The sequence below is a fragment of the Xiphophorus couchianus genome, chromosome 14, assembly GCF_001444195.1.
Source record: "Xiphophorus couchianus chromosome 14, X_couchianus-1.0, whole genome shotgun sequence".
NCBI lineage: Eukaryota > Metazoa > Chordata > Actinopteri > Cyprinodontiformes > Poeciliidae > Xiphophorus > Xiphophorus couchianus.
Window position 1 is genome coordinate 22,894,461 of NC_040241.1, and position 18,319 is coordinate 22,912,779.

Sequence of the window (18,319 nt, forward strand, 5' to 3'; positions counted from 1 at the left end):
CATAGCCGTTGTTTACGGTAATTCTTACGAACATTGTTTTAAGCTTTACTTTCCACAAGCTAACACCACTTCAAGTTTCTTGAGTTTCACAGTGTATGAGCTACATATACCATTGATTTTAAACTCATTCGTACATGTGTGTCTTGCAACAAAAAAACAAATTCTTCGGCGCGGCCATATTGAAACGAAAGTTAGCCTTAAGCTAGTTTACAGTTAGCGCATTGAAACGGGCACGAGGGGGCGCACGAAACACGATGCAGGCCGACCTTAATTATTATTCAATTCCTGCTCCATGTTTTCCATGAAAAAAACATCTAATTATAATTATAAACCACAAATAATCACACAGTCATCTTTCTTTCATTGTTTTAAAGCTTGGGATAAAAGGGGATTCCTATGAGTCATCACTGTAATCAGCAAAGCAGAATCTAAAAATAAAACGGCTTATATGCGTTTTTTAAAAATGTTAATCAAAAACAGCAAAACAAAAATACCTTTGAATTATATCAGTTTGTTTTAATTTAATTCAGGGTTTAAACAATAAAATGACATCAGTGTGCCGTAGAGTTTGTCTTCCTTTATACGGGAGATGAATGCAGTGATATTTATGTAAGGGTTTGGTCTGTTTGAGCCTGTGCTGCTTTAGAAACACACGATTATCCACCTGGCAACAACAAGAGGCTCTACTGTTTGTCAGTTTGAGTCTGTGAATGCTCTGCATGCAGGCTCATTTCCTTCAACAGCTTAATCTGAGAATGGAGCTTTACAAAGAGCGCCTCATTATAGAGAAAGTTCTGTTCAAAGTGACTAAATGGACTCAAAGAGAAAGAGTTTATGAAGCTGCCAAGACTGTTAAAGCTTAAAATGTATTTGTTTTGTTTTTTAACCATTACTTGTTTTACATTAATGTGCCAAGCTTTTAGACAAACAGATAGCTAATACCACGTTGTTCTGAGCTGAGATGGCTCAAAAAAGTAGAAAGTACTCCTGAATCAGTGAATCTGCTCACACTGAGCCAGGCTCTGGTTCTGTTGGGAGTTTCTTCCTGTTAAAAGGAAAGTTTTCCTTTATGCTGTAACTACATGCATATCAGTATGAGGATACTGTGGTGAAGAATACTTTTAGAAGTACTTTTACTGCACTCTACTTTTGACTTTTACTTTAGTAATATGTACTTTCTTAATTTAGTTCCTAAAACACCAACATTTGCATTTTCTTCATTAACTGTTGTGTTTAACATCTTAACACTTAATTTTCTTCACTTTCTGTTGATTATAAACACATTTGTTTTTTGTTTATATGTTTTCTTCTAGGAACGAAGCTTATCTGGACCGAACACCCACGGGTGGGCGGGTCCGATAGAGCTAGAGAGAGAGCGCGGGGAGAGAGAGAGCGCGCGGGGGTTCCCTCCACCTGAGTCAGCGCGCATGCGTGATTCCCGCCGCTGGCAGCTTTTCCCCCGCACGCGCTGGCAGGTCGGACTCAGACCATTGGAGACTTTGGCCGAAAAACACGGACCGTGGATCCGGGAATCGGTGTTTCTTCCCTGTTTCCGGCTCGTTTGAAGGATTAAAACCGGGAGACATTCATTCCGGAAGGTTTGTTTTGTGTTTTAACGTCTGTTTTTAAACGCTTTACATTTGATATGTTATTTAAAAACACTGATGTTTGGTGACACTGAGGAAGTGTGCAGGTGTATAACTTCATATTTGATGAATTGCTAGCTTATTTGACAACAATAACCGTAATTTATGAAACATATACTTTATGTTTTTAAACACCTTCGAGTTTGTATTTTATTCTAACTTTAATAAAAGAAAATAATAATCAGCTTCTTTTTGTATTTTCCCTTTATCGTCACTTCCTATCAGTTTTGTGGTGCATGTCATCGTGATGATGTCATTATAGCGCCACTACATAGACATTATTACAGCTTAATGACAGAGGCGTCTTTAGGATCCTGAACCTCTGGGGCCGAAGCCCAGCCTGGACATAATATTCAGTTTATTTGTTGCTGAAATAGTAGCTGTACTATGTTTTGTTTGGGATTTTTAATGTGAGTTCAACAAAAATTAGTACAATCTGTTTTCTTTTTGCTATATTATTAGCAGGTTGGTTACAACACTAAAATTGTAAAACTTTGACATTGATGACAAATAAATTAGATTATCCATACAATAGTTTGTATGGAGCTAAATTGGGGCCTCGAAGGTTGTGCCAAAAAAGAAAGAAGAAATCTGAAAAACTAATTTTGAAACTTAAAAACAACTATTTAGTCTGAAAAGTGGTTTGAATTTCAGAGTTCTAATTGTTTAAGCTTTAAAGTACCAATTGTTTAAACCAATAAACGTTTGGCCAAGGAGGTTGCAAACGTTCAAAGTAAAAGTCTTTATCTATCTGTCCGTCCGTTCGTCCGTCCCTCCATCCATCCGTCTGTCCATCCATCCATCCATCCATCCATCCATCCATCCATCCATCCATCCATCCATCCAGACTAATCACTGATTGATTGTTGCTCTAGTGATAAACCAAATCATTTGGTATCTTTGATATCTTTTGTTGTTTTTTCTACATCTTTTGGCCGCCATATTATGTCTGTAATATTTGGCTTCATGTCTTTTTGTTTCAGTAAATTTTTTATTCCTTCCTTTGATCTTGAGTTAATTTCTTATTTTTTGTGTGTGTCTCTGTGGTTGTTGTGCATCATATTGTGATGGTTTATTTATCTACTTTTTTCTTTTTCTCACATAATCATTTAGTAGCTGCTTTGTTTTTATTTTCATGACTCTCTGATTATTTTAGTAATTAATCAATCGATTATTGGGACGATTAATTGATTAATCAACTAAAAATAATTTGCCACATTCTAAAGATCTTTTATTTAACTACATAAGATTTTTTCTTAACAGTTTTTTGTGTGCGCCTCTTTGCAGTAACATGCACGAATGGTGGCTTGTGAATTTTTATGTTATATTTGGTTTTCTTATGTTTTGTGGGGTTTTCTGTTTATATCTTTTGTGCTTTTTTGCATTTTTCTCCCTAACCGTTTCAATATTTTGTGTTTATTTGGATGTTGACTAAAATAAATGCAACTCTGGTTGGTAATAGTTATTGTGAGGCTGCAGAAAATGATCAAAATGATGTTTCTGAAAATGTGTACCTTGTTTATTTTCAAAATTTGAGGCCCAAACTGATGATTTTCCCGGGTCAGCGTCTTCGCTGCCCAGCTGTAAACCTTTATTCTGCTTCCCTTTGAAGACAGGCGGATGAAAGATGTGAGGAAAAAGATGGAGGCAGCTGTGATGTCAGCGTAGCTTTCACACACACACACACACACACACACACACACACACACACACACACACACACACACACACACATATGCTAACTGTGACCCTGTTTTTGTTGTGCGCCACATAAACAAACTGTCATTGTTTGCTACGTGGTCCGTTTCCACGGCAATCAGCGGGTCAATGACCGGCAACACATGGCATCCCTGGCATCTCCTGCACTCTGGACCACCAGCATTATGATACAGAATATCAATCAGTGATGGTTAACTGATGACATTTTATAGTGATGGAAGTGAAACGATCAGAGGGAAAAGCTCAGGTTGAGCAGTTTGGAGGTGAACTTGGTGAGAGTTGAAGGTGGAAATGGGGACGGTTGCTGTGACAGAGGAAGGATGTAAAATATGGAGGCTGATGCTTCGCTGCCAAAAACACAGAATGAGCCACTTTATAAAAAAGAAACACAACTTTACAGTCTGAAAACATTTTGATTTTAAGCTTCTTTTTTTTCACTTTTCTGAAAAGAAAATGATATGAAGTGAAAAATTAGTTGCATCCTGATATCTGGGAAAGCAAACTCTGTGTGCCAATACAATATGGCCACATATTTGCTTTAAAACGATTCCTTATCGTTTATTTTCTAATAAAAAAAGTAGTTTAACCTATAAATGAACGTCCTGCCATCATGTTTAAATCCCAACAGGAAGTAGTGGTTTTGATTTACTGATTGGTTTTAGTTTTGCGCTACACTGCCCCCTAGGGGTTTGGCATGTTTAATACAACTTTCAGCGTCGGGTTTGTGTGGATTTATAAGGATGAAAACTTTTGTGAAAACTATCCCATGTGACGATACCATTTTCTTTTTTTAGGAAAAGTTTTCAGATAGTAACTTATCTTTACATTTTTTTCTTATTTCCATGTAAAGATTAAATCACAGCTGTGGTGAAAATGGTCAATTAGAGGACAGAGAATTAGTAAAAAAGTAACCAAAGTCCAAAAATAACACTTTGTTAGGTTCAGGAAGGAATGTGGATGTTAAAATAACAGCGGGAGAAAGCAGCAGCAGCTGGGTCGGGTCGCTGGTTCTCACACACTGGGTGGTTCCGGTTGTTAGCACGATTGAGCAGAAAATTTGATGGAAGGATTCAGGCAATCAGAGATGTGAGATTAGCTTATGTAACGTCGCTGTCGTCTTTAATTCATCAGCAGGAAGAGGAAATATTTGTTGACGTAAATCCAGAACTTCACACGGTGATTTCCTCCCTTAGTGAGCATTAAATTATTAAACCCTGCAGGAAGGTAGCCATATTTGGGCTTCCTGTCACAACTCTGCAGCCGTTCGGTGGAGTCAACAAGGCAGCTGATACTGGAAACTTTACATCACTGCTGAGATCGGGTCTTCATTAACCTTTGAGCAGCAGGAGGATTGATGAGAAAAACCTCAAATCAGAGGAGAAAAGGAGTTTTCACCAGTAGAAAAACAAGATTTAAAAAGAAAATAATTAAAGCTGCAAAAAATACAAGTTTAATTTGGTTAAATTTAACTACATGATTACAGACCTTAATATGGAAAAAAAATCATCCATCTATAAGTCCGTCTTTTTGTAGATTCTGTATTCATATCCTGACCTCTACATTTTTAATTTATAGTGATTTTTTTATATTTATTGATTTAAAATGGGAAAATACTGAATATCCTGGGGATTTGAGTCCAGAATGACTGAAAATCTGCAGAAAAAATGTCTAGAAACTCGTCACCAGTTTAACAGGATTAAAAAAGAAATCAATAATATAAAATTGAGATAAAATTGTTCTAGTAGATTCATCCAAACAGCAATAAAGTTTCTAAACGTAGCAGCGTCACTCTGGCGTTTGCTTCCAAATTTTAAAAGGGCTATTTAAGACCCAAGCACCAAACTAAAAACTTTTATCATCCAGCTTTTACTAGCAAAGTAATAACTATAAATCATTCAAATTGAAATTATTGTGTTTGCTTTAATTTCTCATGTGATTAGTCGATTTATTGATTTATTGATTATTGCGACCGTACTAACACAAATACCATCAGATGTCTTCAACATCCAAGTGTTCATTGAAATTGTTTTCTACTTGTGTTTATTTTTGTTTCTCTTCAACTTTTCTTTCCAGGCTGCTGATCTTCACCCGCTGATGTTTCGAATGACTCTTCTCCACTGTTACCATGGTTACCCGTGATCCTGGTGACCCTTCAGTCTGCTCCCGTCCAATCAGACGTGGCGATGCACGTCATGGGCAGCGTCTCCCCGGCCAACGACATCCAGGGGTTTTCCTTCCAGGAGGACGCAGCCGTCGCTGAGGCCATGTCTCCGCCGTCCGCGCTCAGATTTTCACACAACAGTAAAAATGGAACCCAACTCATAGAAAACCTTCCTCCTCCTCCTCCTCCTGCTCCTCTTCCTCCGCCGCCGCCGCCGCCTCCTCCTCTGCTGCCTGCAGATAATCCAGGTGGGATGAAGAAGAAGAAGAGGGTGAGGAGTTTCTTCTGGAAAACGATTCCAGCGGAGCAGGTAGACTGTAAAACACAACCAGTGGACTTTACTTCAAAATTTACGCAAAATTATGTTATGCAACACATAAAAACAAATTAAGTTGTTCAATTTATGTATTACATAAACCTAAAATAATGAGATAAGTTTTGTTTTTTGTACATGAACCGAATAGCAAAGACATCTTGACGTTATGAGTTATATTCAAAGAAGCTGTTTGATTAAAGCTTTGTCATTTTAAACTGATTACATTAAAGCTTCAGCATGTAGCTTTTATAAAGAATATGTTTTTTTTATTTGTTAAAACTGTCACCATGTGACAGTTTGTTTTAAGACAGATAATTTCTGAAAAGATCGATCTCCTTGTCTCTGGGCTACTATTTCTGTCAATCATCCTCATGTACTTGCTACTAAATGTGCTAATGGCAGAGAAACAACTTACCGTTACAGGATAGCCGTTTATCTGCTGTTAACCGCTAACCCTTTATAATCTAAAATCCTCACCACTTTCAAATACTACACTTTTTAACATAACTTTTTACCAAGCATTTTTTATCCATCAGTTCACGCCGCCTGTTAAAGATGAGTGCAAACAATAAGTTGATGAGAACTTATGCTTGAGAACAAACAGTTGAATCTTTGCTTCAGGTCAAAGGTCACGCCAACCTCTGGACTCAGGGTCCAGTCCAGCAGGATTTCCAGATTGATGTCCAGAAAATCGAGGAGCTTTTCACGCAGAGTGACGGCCCGCCGGTTTCCACGCCGACCAGAGGAGGAAAAACCCGGGTGTCGTTCAGGGAGGCCAAAGACGAGGTTCTGGTTCTGGTTCTGATGCCTGTTGGTCAACACTTTGGACCCAGACTCTGACCATCTCTGTGTTTACACCAGGTCTCCATCCTCGACTCGAAGCGAGGGCTGAACATCGCAATCTTCCTCAAACAGTTCAAAAGGTAAATAAATGGAAATATTTATTTTTAATTAGTGGAGAAACTCAATTATAAATTATGATCAAGTTGATGTCAGGTTCTGTAACACATAGTTCTCAAGTTCCAGGAACTTTGTAATTGACAGCCATATTGGTAGGCAGTTGCTATGAAGTTGCTATGACAACAGTAAACAAGCCGCAAGCTTAATTAGTTGATACAATGTCGCCATTGTTTGACATCCGGTACCAAATAGTTAATTAAAGGTCCTTCCTGGCCCTTTTGCCTGTTTTTCCTGTCTAAGCTGAGAAACTAATATTTCTTGAAACTTATTTTGGTTACAGAGCCCTTATAATCCATTTTAGTCACTGTTGTTTCAGTTTTTTTTCTTTATTTATTTTAGTTCCAGTGTTAAATGTTCTTTAGAAATTAAAGTTTTTTAATCTTGTACTCACATTAATATGACATTATTATCATTATTTTAGTTGAAAATGATCTCAAAATTACAATATTATTGTATATCGCAATAATTTCTGGGACAGTTTATCGCCCAACAAAATTCATTATCATTACAGGCCTGGTTGATGCTGACATTACATAACGTCTGTGCTGCTACATGTTAGCATTGAGATGCTAATCATAGCTAGAATAGCATCGCTAATAGGCTAACTCCTGTTAACACAACTTCTAAACAAACACACCAGAACATATGAGGGAGGAGCTCTGACTATAAATTATTTTACACTGATATAAATAGTCATATTAACCTGTGCAAAAATTTTAATTCATCTTCATTTCTTCTATTTAACTCCAGATGAACTTGTTTTAAATCTGAGTTTGGTTTATTTTTATTTTTTACAACTGATTAACACTGACCAAAGTGTCATTTAACACATTCGGAGTGTAATTTAGCTGTTAATTAGATAAAGCATTTTCCCCTGCAGGTCCAATCAGACGCTGGTGGATGAGATTCGCCATGGCAACAGTGAATCATTTGGGGCGGAGCCTCTGAGAGAGCTGCTGAAGCTGCTTCCAGAAAAAGACGAGGTGAAATATTTCATCTGTCCTCTGAAGCACAAACATCCTCACTTACAGAGAGAAATATAATATAAGTTTTATTTATTCATAAACATATATTTGTTTTGATAAAACTCTTCTTTTGTTCCTCTGAAGGTGAAGAAGCTGAAGGCGTACCGAGGCGACGTCTCCAAGCTCTCATTGGCCGATTCCTTCATTTATCTGCTGACTCACCTGCCCAGGTAAGCTCACTACTTTATCAAAACTGTTCACAAACTCAGAACTAGTAAAACATTTTAGCTAAACATGCTCACTTTCAGAAATAATCTGTCAAGCTTAGAAACACTTTTAAATAAGATGTTTTTTTAAGTTGTTGCTAGTAATCAGATTAGATAATAAAGCAAAACAAACCCCAAAACAAACTGCTTCCGTCAGCAAACTAATCACTAATCACAAAACGTTACTAAGTATTTTTGGTCTAGTTCCTATTGCAAATATGTTAGTTCACTTAAAATAAAACAAAACAAACTTATAATTAACTTTTCAGCAAGATACAGAAACTTGTTTTAAGTGAATAATTCCTTAATGATGAAAAAGTACTAGTTCCACTAAGAGATTATTTCACTTGCAACATGGGAAAATGTCTTGTTATAAGTGAAAATAATACTTTTTCTGCAATTTTAAGAAATTATTGACTTAAAACAAGCTCCTTGCTGAAAAGTTAGTTGTAAGTTACTGTGATCTTATTTCAAGTGTACTAAGATATTCACTGTAGAAACTAAAACAAAATTACTTGGGAAGTGTTTGTGTTTTTGCAGTGTAAAAACACGAACTGAATAGAAAATCTGAATTACTTCAAAAAGCTTCTAAGAAATAGACATAGAAATATTAAAAAACAGCAACTTAAATCTTTATTGCATTAAAAAACTTGATAAAGTCTATAGATATCAGTTATTTTTCAAATAACATTTTGCATTTAAGCATTTTTTCTGACATGAAAAAAACAGAAACAAACCAGCATAAATATGCAAATAACTAAATACTCAAAACTAATTATGGCATAATGGGAGTAAGAATCCAACTCCTTTTAATCCAACTCCTTCTCCTTTTTTGTCTTTACAATATTTACCAATTACCAGCTGATATCAGTGTCCGATCTTATGAAAACCAACCAAATCTCCTTAGGAATGCGTATTATATACAATATATTCATATTTACAGAAAAAGGAAAACAAATAACTTAAATAAGTGAACAATGTTTTTGTACAACCTGAACATAATACTTAGATTCTGCATGTTTAGCGTGACTTGCTAAGTGCCTCTAGTTAATTAATATAAATTCACTGTACAATAGAATAAAAACGGAGAAATTCAGGTTTATCAGCAGTAAAGTGAAAATGAAAGCAGATTCACATACAGATAAGAATAAAATCAGATAAACACGATTTATATTCTGCTGCTGTAACCTTTGGTGCTGGTGTTACAACCAGCTCACATTCTTCTGTTTCTGTCATTATTATGACACCATCAATCCGTCAGTCTCTGTAAAACATTTGACATTATAATGTGAAATGTTACCTTTAAATATCTGTAAGGATCCATGTCTCTGATATTCAAATGTCTGTGTAGTTACTCGGTCCGCATCGAGTCCATGCTGTTAAAGGAGGAGTTTCCTGCTTCCTGCGACGCCATGAAGCGAGATTTTAAAATCCTTCGCTCTGCAACCAAAGGTAGCAAACATTTTACTCTGAAATACCTGAAATATTTAAACTGTTGGTTTTATTTGCTCCTGTCTTTAACTTTTAACTAAAGAAGAAAAACATTATAGTTTATTCAACCTTTCCTGAACACTAATGGCATCATATTCCTTCATTTTCACTTCAGTTATTTATTTTCAGAAGAATTTTATGTGACAGACCAACACATAAAAACTGTGTATAATTGTGCAGCTAGTGGAGAATTATGAATATTTTTAGTTTTTCTAAAACTAAAAAATCTGATCTGATTTCACTTTAATTCAGACATCAAAGAGTTAATAATTTGCAGAAACACTTTTTGCTGCAGTTGCAAGAAATAATTTTCAATCTAAGCATCATACATCATCCTGACCACTTTTATCATCTGTTACAGAAAATGAAGATTTTAAAGGATTAAAATGACGGTTTAGACAGATTAATAAATCATGACTATAATTTTTCTAAGTGGCAGTGCAGGGTATATTTTAAAGTAATTCCTCAGACTTCCCTTTGAATGTTTTCCTTTCACTAAACTTTCTGCAGTGATTTTTGTGTTTTTATGAATGAATGCCAGAAAAAATGTTAATCTGAAGACAGATATTTGACAGCAGACGACTCAGTTTCTACTAAAGATAAAACAGCAGAGCGATACTGAAGAAGCTCACCTGATTTCTTCAGATTCTGTGCAGATGTGCAGAGCGATACGTCATCCTAACACGTTGATTATTTTTAGCAGTGTGTGTGTGAATCTCTGCCAGAGCTGCTAACTAAGTGCTGCCACTGTTGGCTCGCTCTCTCTCTTCTCTAACGACACATTTCTTCCCTCTTTTCGTTTTCCTCTCATCCAGAGTTAATGTGCTGTAAGGAGCTCCACGCTGTTCTGCACTTGGTGCTGCAGGCCGGAAACATCCTCAATGCTGTGAGTGGGGAATAAAAAACAATTCATAATTAATTAGAAAACCAGCTACAGATTGTTAACTCTGTCTGGCTAATGTCATATAAAACAGATTAAAACTCGTTTTTGTTCAGTTTTCATCTCTGGTGCAGAAAACTGCGACATCAGAAAGCTCCCTGCAGCTCGTGATTTTATTTTTTTTACAAGGAACAGATGTTCACTTATTTCAAGGATCATCAGGGAGTGCTAGACTCAAACCGTATCATTATCCCTTATTGTTCACAATGTCAAACTGGAAACTTCGCCTTCACATGCTGTGCAAATTACACAGAGGCAGCAGAAACCTTTCATGTTCTGCCTTTAAAACATTTAAACATGCTTATAATCTTTACCATCAGCCTTCCTCTCATGCGAATAGCTCATATTTTTGACCAAAAATATATTTTATGCACTTCTTATTTGTTATTACAAGGCTTTAAAACGAAATCTGTTGATATATGAAGTTGACAGACGAGGGACGTCAAATTACCATAACAATGCAGCCGCAGCAAACCACAAACAATAACGGACTGAAATAGACAGTGACAAAAAAAGAGACATGGACTGACAGCCGGAAAATCTGTGTGAAAAAATTCATAAAATATAGAAAACAAAAAGAGCATCAAACCCTTCGTACGTAATCCAGTTTGACACAATAAAACTTCAAATCTAAATGTGTTTAACTCAAAGTAGTGCATTATTGTGAAGCTAAATGTATTTTTTTTATATTTTTAGTGATTAAAGTCTGAAAACTGTGACATGGTGGAAACAGCCGACAGATCAGGAGAAAACTAGAAAAAGTATAAAACAGAGAATAGCTAAAATCCACAAATGCATCAAATTTGGCTGAAAACACGAATAAATACCTATTTTAATTGTTTAAACACCAAATATACCTTAATGTGGACTAAAACACTATACCTGAAACTTCAGAGCCACATAAAGACAGTTACAAAGTCGGCCTTCTATCGCCTGAAGAACATTTCCAGAGCTAAAGAACTTATGAACCAGGAATATCTACAGAAACTCATTGATTACTTTGAAATAAAGATCAATCAAACACTGGAAATAATTCAGTACACTTAAAATGAGACAAAAATAACTGAAGTCACTTTTCAGCAACATATTGGAGTCAATAATTCCTCAATATTGATGAAAAACTTCTAGTTCTGTTGGCAGATTATTTCACTTGTAACACGAGAAAAATGTCTTGTTTTGTTATCCTATAACTTTTCATCAATATTAAGCAATTACTTAAAACAAACTCCTACATTTTTCTGAACAGTTACTTATGAGTTAGTTCTGTCTTATTTCAAGTGTACTAACATTTAGATTATAAATAAACAAAAATACTTTTGTGTTTTTGCAGTTTGAGTACTAAAGTCCTTCCAATAAGAGAACAGACTTTAAAATACTTTATTTAGTTTATAAATCACTGAAAAGATCTGCTGCTGTTGCTGTATCAACCTTCCAGACCTCTCAGGTCTTCTGGTTCTGGTTCTGCTCTGCATCCAGAACCAGAAGCAAACTTGGAGAAGCAGCTTTCAGCTTCTGTGCACCACAAATCTGGAACAAACTTCCAGAAAACTGTTTTAAATCGGGGCTAAAGACCCGTGTTAACTGGAACATCATTAATTTTAGTCTGGATGAAACCTTGGCAGTGCAGTGGGGAGGTTTGGGCTGGAAGCTGCTCCAGTTGTTGCTAACTGCTGTGTTCTGCAGGGAGGTTCTGCAGGAAACGCCGTGGGCTTCAAGCTGTCCTCCCTCCTGTCGCTTGCCGACACCAAGTCCAACAAACCGGGGATGAACCTGCTGCACTTCGTGGCTCTGGTCAGTGAGGTCAACCTGAAGATGATGGATTACCACAAACCAACTTCAATCATGTTCTTTTAACTCAAACATTACGATTTTCTCTTCAACTTAAAATCTAAACTGCAGAGTTTTTGCAACATTTGCAGCTGTTTTGTTCTAAATATTGAATATTGTTTCCTTCTGACTGCAGTTCAGGTAAAGTTGAGATTTTCATTTTTTCTTCAGGAAGCTCAGAAGAAAGACCAAAAGCTGCTGGAGTTTCCTCTGAAACTGAATCACATCCAGGCTGCATCCAGGTGAGACGGCACTTCAAAGGTTCTCAAATACAGCTGAGGTCAGGTCTCACTGCAAAAACACAAATCTGACCAAGTGTTTTTATTCAGTTTCTAGTGCAAATATCTTAGTACACTTGCAGATACAGGAACTTGTTTTAAGTCAGTAAATCCTTAATATTGATGAACAAGTACTAGCTCTATTGTCAAGTAACCTGTAACTTGTCCAGGTTACAAATAATCTGCCAAAGGATCTGGAACGTTTTCATTAATATTTTAGGGACTTGTTGATTTAAAACAAGCTGCTATATATTGTTGAAAAGTTACCTGTAACTTTGTTTTGTTTTATTTTAAGTGAACTAAGATATTTGCACTAGAACATAAACCAAAATACTTAATTCTGTGTTTTTTCAGTGCATGTCTGAATAAATTTCTTATAAGACAGCGCCCCCTGCTGACTTTGGTTGACAAAGCTTTTTCTACAAAGACAAATCACATTCCTCAAATTAAACTGAAATAATTGCATTGAAATAGGAAAAACCAATTGTGTCTCTTTTGTTAGGATCTCCATGGAAACGCTGGATGCTGAACTGCAGCTGTTGACGTCTCGCACGCGCTCAGTAGAGGAGAGCATCCAGAAAGACACAGAGCTGCTGCAGCAGCTGGACAGTTTCCTTCAGGTTAAACAAAGTTTCACATCATTTTTCAGGCTGATTCATTTCTGCATTTATTTTTACGCAATGACTCAAAATGCAGGTAAAATTAGCTGTAGATATATCACAAAAAATCAATTACAAACATTCAATTTAATAGTTGTAAGTAATTGATAAGCACCATAAAAATGCAAACTCATGTTTGACAGGATTATAGATTAGTCAAAGTAAGATAATTGATAACACTTTATTTTAAAGGGTGTGTGTAAGTTGCACTAAAACTTGCATTAAAAGTCCATTAAAAGTGCCAGTTTTGCAATATTCAGCAAATAACGGCACTTTTATTTCAAACTTGCATTAAAACTTGCAGTTAAAGTCCATTAAAAGTGTCATGTAACTCCTTCAAATAAAGTGTTACCAAATAATAAAAAATAAAAAAAATCCATGAAACTAGAACCATTAAACATCCTGAAGTAGAACCAGCCTGTAACGGTTTGTGTCGTTGCGTCCCAGAGCGCCACATCGTCGTTGTGCTCGCTGCGCGGCGGCCAGCAGCAGCTGAAGAAGGACGGCAGAGAGCTGATCGACTTCTTCTGCGAGGACAGAGACTCGTTCAGGCTGGACGACTGCTTCAGCATCTTCCAGACCTTCTGCACCAAGTTCACAAACGCTGCCAAGGTTTGTTCAAAAACTCTGTAAAACATATAGGACGAAATTTAAGGGTTCATTCACACCAGACATGTTTAGTCCGCTTTAATCAAACTCCAGTCCATTTGGGTAGAAAGTCCGGTTCGTTTGGGGAGGTATGAGCGCGCAATCAACGAAAAAAAAATCTAACTCGGGACCGCCTAAAAACCTTGATCTCAGTTTGGTTGAAGTGAACTCTGGTTTGGTTTGAATGCATATGTGAACCCCAAACAGATCAGTGATCGCTTCAAAAGCAGAAAGTGGACTACAGTGCAGGGCATTCTGGGTAAATAGATCAGACTTTTTGATCTTATTGCATCATTTGAAGAGTAAAGTTGAAGTTAAGTTATACCAGTTAATGTTAGGGACAAAATATTTCCTCATTTATGTGGAATAAAAGATCAAATGAAGTTGGTTTTAAAACCTGTTTTCTAAGTTTGCGTTTGTCAGAAATGAAAGAGTCAGTTTGGGAACTGAGGAAACAGTTTGGTAATAAGTGTTTTTTCTGGATCTTAAAGGAGAATAAGGAGAGAGAGGCGAAGGAAACAGCTCGCCGTCAGCGGATGCACGAGGAGGAGCTAAAGAGACACTCATGGTCCGGAGGAGAGGAGGTAACAGAATCCCACTCTGGACAATTTAGGATTATAAATAAAATCCCAGTTCTCTGATTAGCACTTACTTTGTGTCTCACTGACTCCCGGATTGTTTTACTGACAAATTATCCTTAACTTGCACATGAGGTCACGACTTATTAGATTTATGGGACACAAATCTGACAACAGGAAAGAGAGGAAAAACTTTTGATTGTCCAGTTGGTCAAAATGGTGGACATTTTAGCTTAGCACCCAGTGGTACAGTTGTATATAGGCTTCTGTGAGAAGTGAGAAGATGTTTTTAAATGACCACTAATTCCTGAAGTCATGGGACAAGGGTCTTGGCTCCTGCTGACGTAGACGTCAACAGGGCCAGCCATTCAGGAGGAGTGAGACACGAAACGAAACCCACGGACTTCCTGACCAGGTAATATATTCCTCTTGTGCGATTGTGTTGTAGGTGACCGGAGCCCTCGGGTGGCGCTGCAGAAGTGAAACCGACATGTCAACAGCAGCAAAGGATGAGGTTGGACTTTTACTGGACCTCCTGAACCCAAAGTCCCAGTCTCGCTCCTCTCTGAATACCAAACATGTCACTCGAGGACGTTCGGGGAACTTCCAGCGAAACCGTAACTCTCCATCCAGCTCGCCATCTCTCGTTGCAGAGCGGGAACTTAGCGCAATGTTGGAGAAATCCAACGACCTTAGAGTTCCTCGGCAGAGAGGAAAGGAGGACACGAAGAAACATTTCCCATCAACCTCCTCTAAACTTGAGCCTGGGGTTTCAGGACTCTCTCCTACGAAGGTTTTAACCCACTCAGAGACCCCCACCAGAAGGAACCCTGAAAACATCGATGAAGCACGTAAAGATGTAAATAAAGATGAAGTTCCAGTCAAATCTACCTCTGATTCAAAGCAACAGTCTGAGCTCAACAACAGTGGGAATAACTCAACCATCGTCAGCAGTGACGAAAAACTCCCCAACAGTCCGACTGAGTCTCGTTTGAGGAATGAAACAGCTGATCAGACTTCCAGAAGACAGAGTGCTGTCTGTAGCACCACTGCTGCTAAAGGAAACATGTCTGTGCTTTTAGAGAGATGCACCCTGGTGCCTGAGCTAAAGGTGTTTGACAGTACCACCACCACCCGGATGGGCGGTGGCGACTCATTGACCGCAGGTCCAGAAGAACAGGGAGCAGACAAACCTCAGAATAACTCCCAGGAGATTGAGAAGAACATTGAGGAACAAGAAAAGGTGATTGTCTGGTGTGTGACAGGTGTGTGTGAAGCAGCCAGTGAAAACACACCTCTACACACAGAGAAGGATCAACAGGGAGGGAAGACTCAGGGAGAAAAGCAGCAAACTTCCTCTGCAACATCCACTAGTTCAGAAGCTCAGGCAGATGGTCAAACCACAGAGACCGTCCCAATCAGCAGCCAACCAGTGCCTGTCTCCCGCTCTAATAACCCTGGATTACATCCAATAATCCCTGCATCACCCAATCCAGATCCCACTCTGACTGCAGAGGCACCTGAAAAAGCTAAAATGATTAACTCTACTGATCAGAGGACAGATGTGGCACCTGGCTCAGAGGAAACATCTGATAATATAAGCATAAACAAGAAGACTTTGAGGCAAAGGACAGTAGAAAGTTCTTCAACTAGTGGGAAAGCAAAACCTGAAACTTCAACCAAAAACTCCACTAAGAAGTCCCTGAACTCCAGAACTGGAAATACTGGAGTGAAACCATCAAACACAACCTCTACAGGCGGCAGGTCGATCCGCACTCTCACCAGCTCTGAGAACCAGAACATGAGGCGAATTGTACCAATGACAAGGGCCAACCCAGGTTCTTCGTCCAGAGATAAAAAACCTGAAAAGCCTCCAGCGAACACCCGCAGCTCCTCCAGAACCACTAGTCTGAACATCCCCTCCCCCCGTCAAGGAGAGAAACCCGGATCTGCTCCGGCATCCCAACGGTCAGGCTCCACTAAGACCCCAGAGTCCAAAGAGCAGAACCAGGACCTCGAGGGCAGGCCATCCGTCCGGAAACCCCTAAAGAAACCCAAAACCCAAACAGAGGAGAAAATGTGTCTCTCCAAGCTTCGAACTCTCAATCAGGTTGGAGGGGGCAGCGTCAGTGCTCCTGTCACACCTCTACACAAATCCAGAACCCCGTCATCATCAGCGCTTCCGGGTTTCACCAGAAACACAGCATCTTCTTCTTTCAGAAGAACCAAACCTCCTCTGTCTCATCCCCCCAACACCAGTTCCCCTAAATCCTCCCCCAAGACCGCCTCATCCTCCTCCAGAGCCACAGATCTCCTGAACACCTCGTCCTCTTCCACTCTGAAGAGGTCTCAGAGCGCCAGATCCTCTGCTCCGTCACCTCTCCACAACTCTCTGGCGCCCCCTAAAGGCCACACGCGAAATGACAGCGGCAGCGACAAGTCAACCCATTCCAAAGACTGGAGCAAGGCCAGCAGACCGAGCTGGAGATAACAAGAGATGGAAACATAAACTCTTGGTTTTTGTTGTTCCTCTGGAGGTCAAAGTGAACTGTAGAGTCCAGATACAAACAGAGGATTGTTCCTAAAACAAACATTTACCTTATTGTTCAGAAATTGTTTCCTTTTCATTTGAACTCCAACATATTGGAGGTAAAATTATGGAAACACTAAATATGTGTTCTTTGTACAATCAGTACTAATAATGTGCTTTAAAACCCCACAACGACACATGCAGAGATGAAGAATAAGATGTTTTCTAACTGAGATATTTATGTAAACATGGCATTCAGTGTTGAAGATTTATGAACTAAAACTAACTATAGAATTAGACTTTCTTGTCTTTTAAAGCCGATAGGCACCAAACAGTGTAAAGGGGAAAATATCCGATTGTCTCATTATGTTGATTAAAGTCAGTCCCAACATTTGTCAGTAGGGGGGACTGTTTGCCTTCTAAACATGTTCATATGATCCTACATTTTAATATCCGTTTCATTTGATCTCAATAAACAAGCAGCTTTCTGTTTTCATTCAAGTGATTCATCATGCACGTTGGTGAAAGTCTGAATCTGAATCGGTCCAGGTGGAAAAAATGCTCTTGGTGTGGAAGGATTTCTGCTAATATAGTCTTGCTATCTAGCAAAGGGAAGGACAGAGGAAGGAGAAACCCTGGCTAGCTCGCTGGCTTTTTTTTGCATCTATCATGGTTTAACTGATATTTCAGGGGCATAATGTTACACTAAACCATTTAGAAGAATCCAGCCTTTAAATTAAGTTCATTTCTTGTGTCAATCTTCAAAATGGGAAGAAAACAAGTCATTTAAGTAATGTGTGTCAAAGATAAGAATATATCTGCTTACTGAAGCTTTGCCATATGTTTTTAAGTACATGAAACTGAGACAAAGTTGGATGAGGACCCAGTTTGGACCCACAATAGCTGTGCTTCCATTAACCATAAAATCTAGCAAATTGAAATTACAAAAATACATTTCCTTAATGGAGACACATCTATTTCAAAACTCATATTCTTTTGATAAAAAAACCCGTTTACGCTAGGATGAGGTAGAGAAAGCTTCATAGATCAGTTACAGAACTGCAGCGAGGAGTGACATCATGTGGTCACCAAGTCAGAACATCTACAGAGGAACCTCTAAACACAACTCTGAATTCTTCTGAACATGAACGACACATAAATGTCCTGAACAGAAATGTTCCTCTGCAGCCAGATGGTTGTGGATGAATTTACCAAACTGCGTTGGCACAGTTGGTAGAGCTGTTGCCTCCGCCAAGAAGGTCCTGGATTTGAATCCCTCTCTGAGGTCTTTCTGCATGGAGTTTGCATGTTCTCCCTGTGAATCCATGAGGTCTC

General features: G+C 38.4%; 2 protein-coding genes across 3 annotated transcripts in view; one reads left to right on the forward strand and one right to left on the reverse strand.

The window, feature by feature from the left end:
• LOC114156967 (myelin-oligodendrocyte glycoprotein-like) overlaps window positions 1-18,319 on the reverse strand; it is a 1,059,483-nt gene that overhangs the window by 935,281 nt on the left and 105,883 nt on the right. The gene's annotated exons all lie outside the window — the stretch shown is intronic.
• LOC114156869 (FH2 domain-containing protein 1-like) lies at window positions 1,289-17,490 on the forward strand. Its single transcript, XM_028037442.1, has 14 exons — window positions 1,289-1,594; window positions 5,439-5,836; window positions 6,464-6,628; window positions 6,704-6,765; window positions 7,683-7,785; window positions 7,912-7,997; window positions 9,385-9,485; window positions 10,340-10,410; window positions 12,148-12,255; window positions 12,463-12,533; window positions 13,072-13,189; window positions 13,676-13,840; window positions 14,368-14,460; window positions 14,903-17,490. The coding sequence occupies exons 2-14, from the start codon at window positions 5,549-5,551 to the stop codon at window positions 16,943-16,945; spliced, it is 3,474 nt and encodes a 1,157-aa protein (XP_027893243.1). The 5' UTR covers window positions 1,289-1,594; window positions 5,439-5,548; the 3' UTR covers window positions 16,946-17,490.

Excerpts from the sequence above, each read along its gene's own strand:
- LOC114156869 (XM_028037442.1), top strand. The coding sequence starts at position 5,549 with ATGCACGTCATGGGCAGCGTCTCCCCGGCCAACGACATCCAGGGGTTT. Across the intron at positions 6,766-7,682 it reads TTCCTCAAACAGTTCAAAAG|GTCCAATCAGACGCTGGTGG; the intron begins GTAAATAAATGG and ends TTTCCCCTGCAG. Across the intron at positions 7,786-7,911 it reads TGCTTCCAGAAAAAGACGAG|GTGAAGAAGCTGAAGGCGTA; the intron begins GTGAAATATTTC and ends GTTCCTCTGAAG.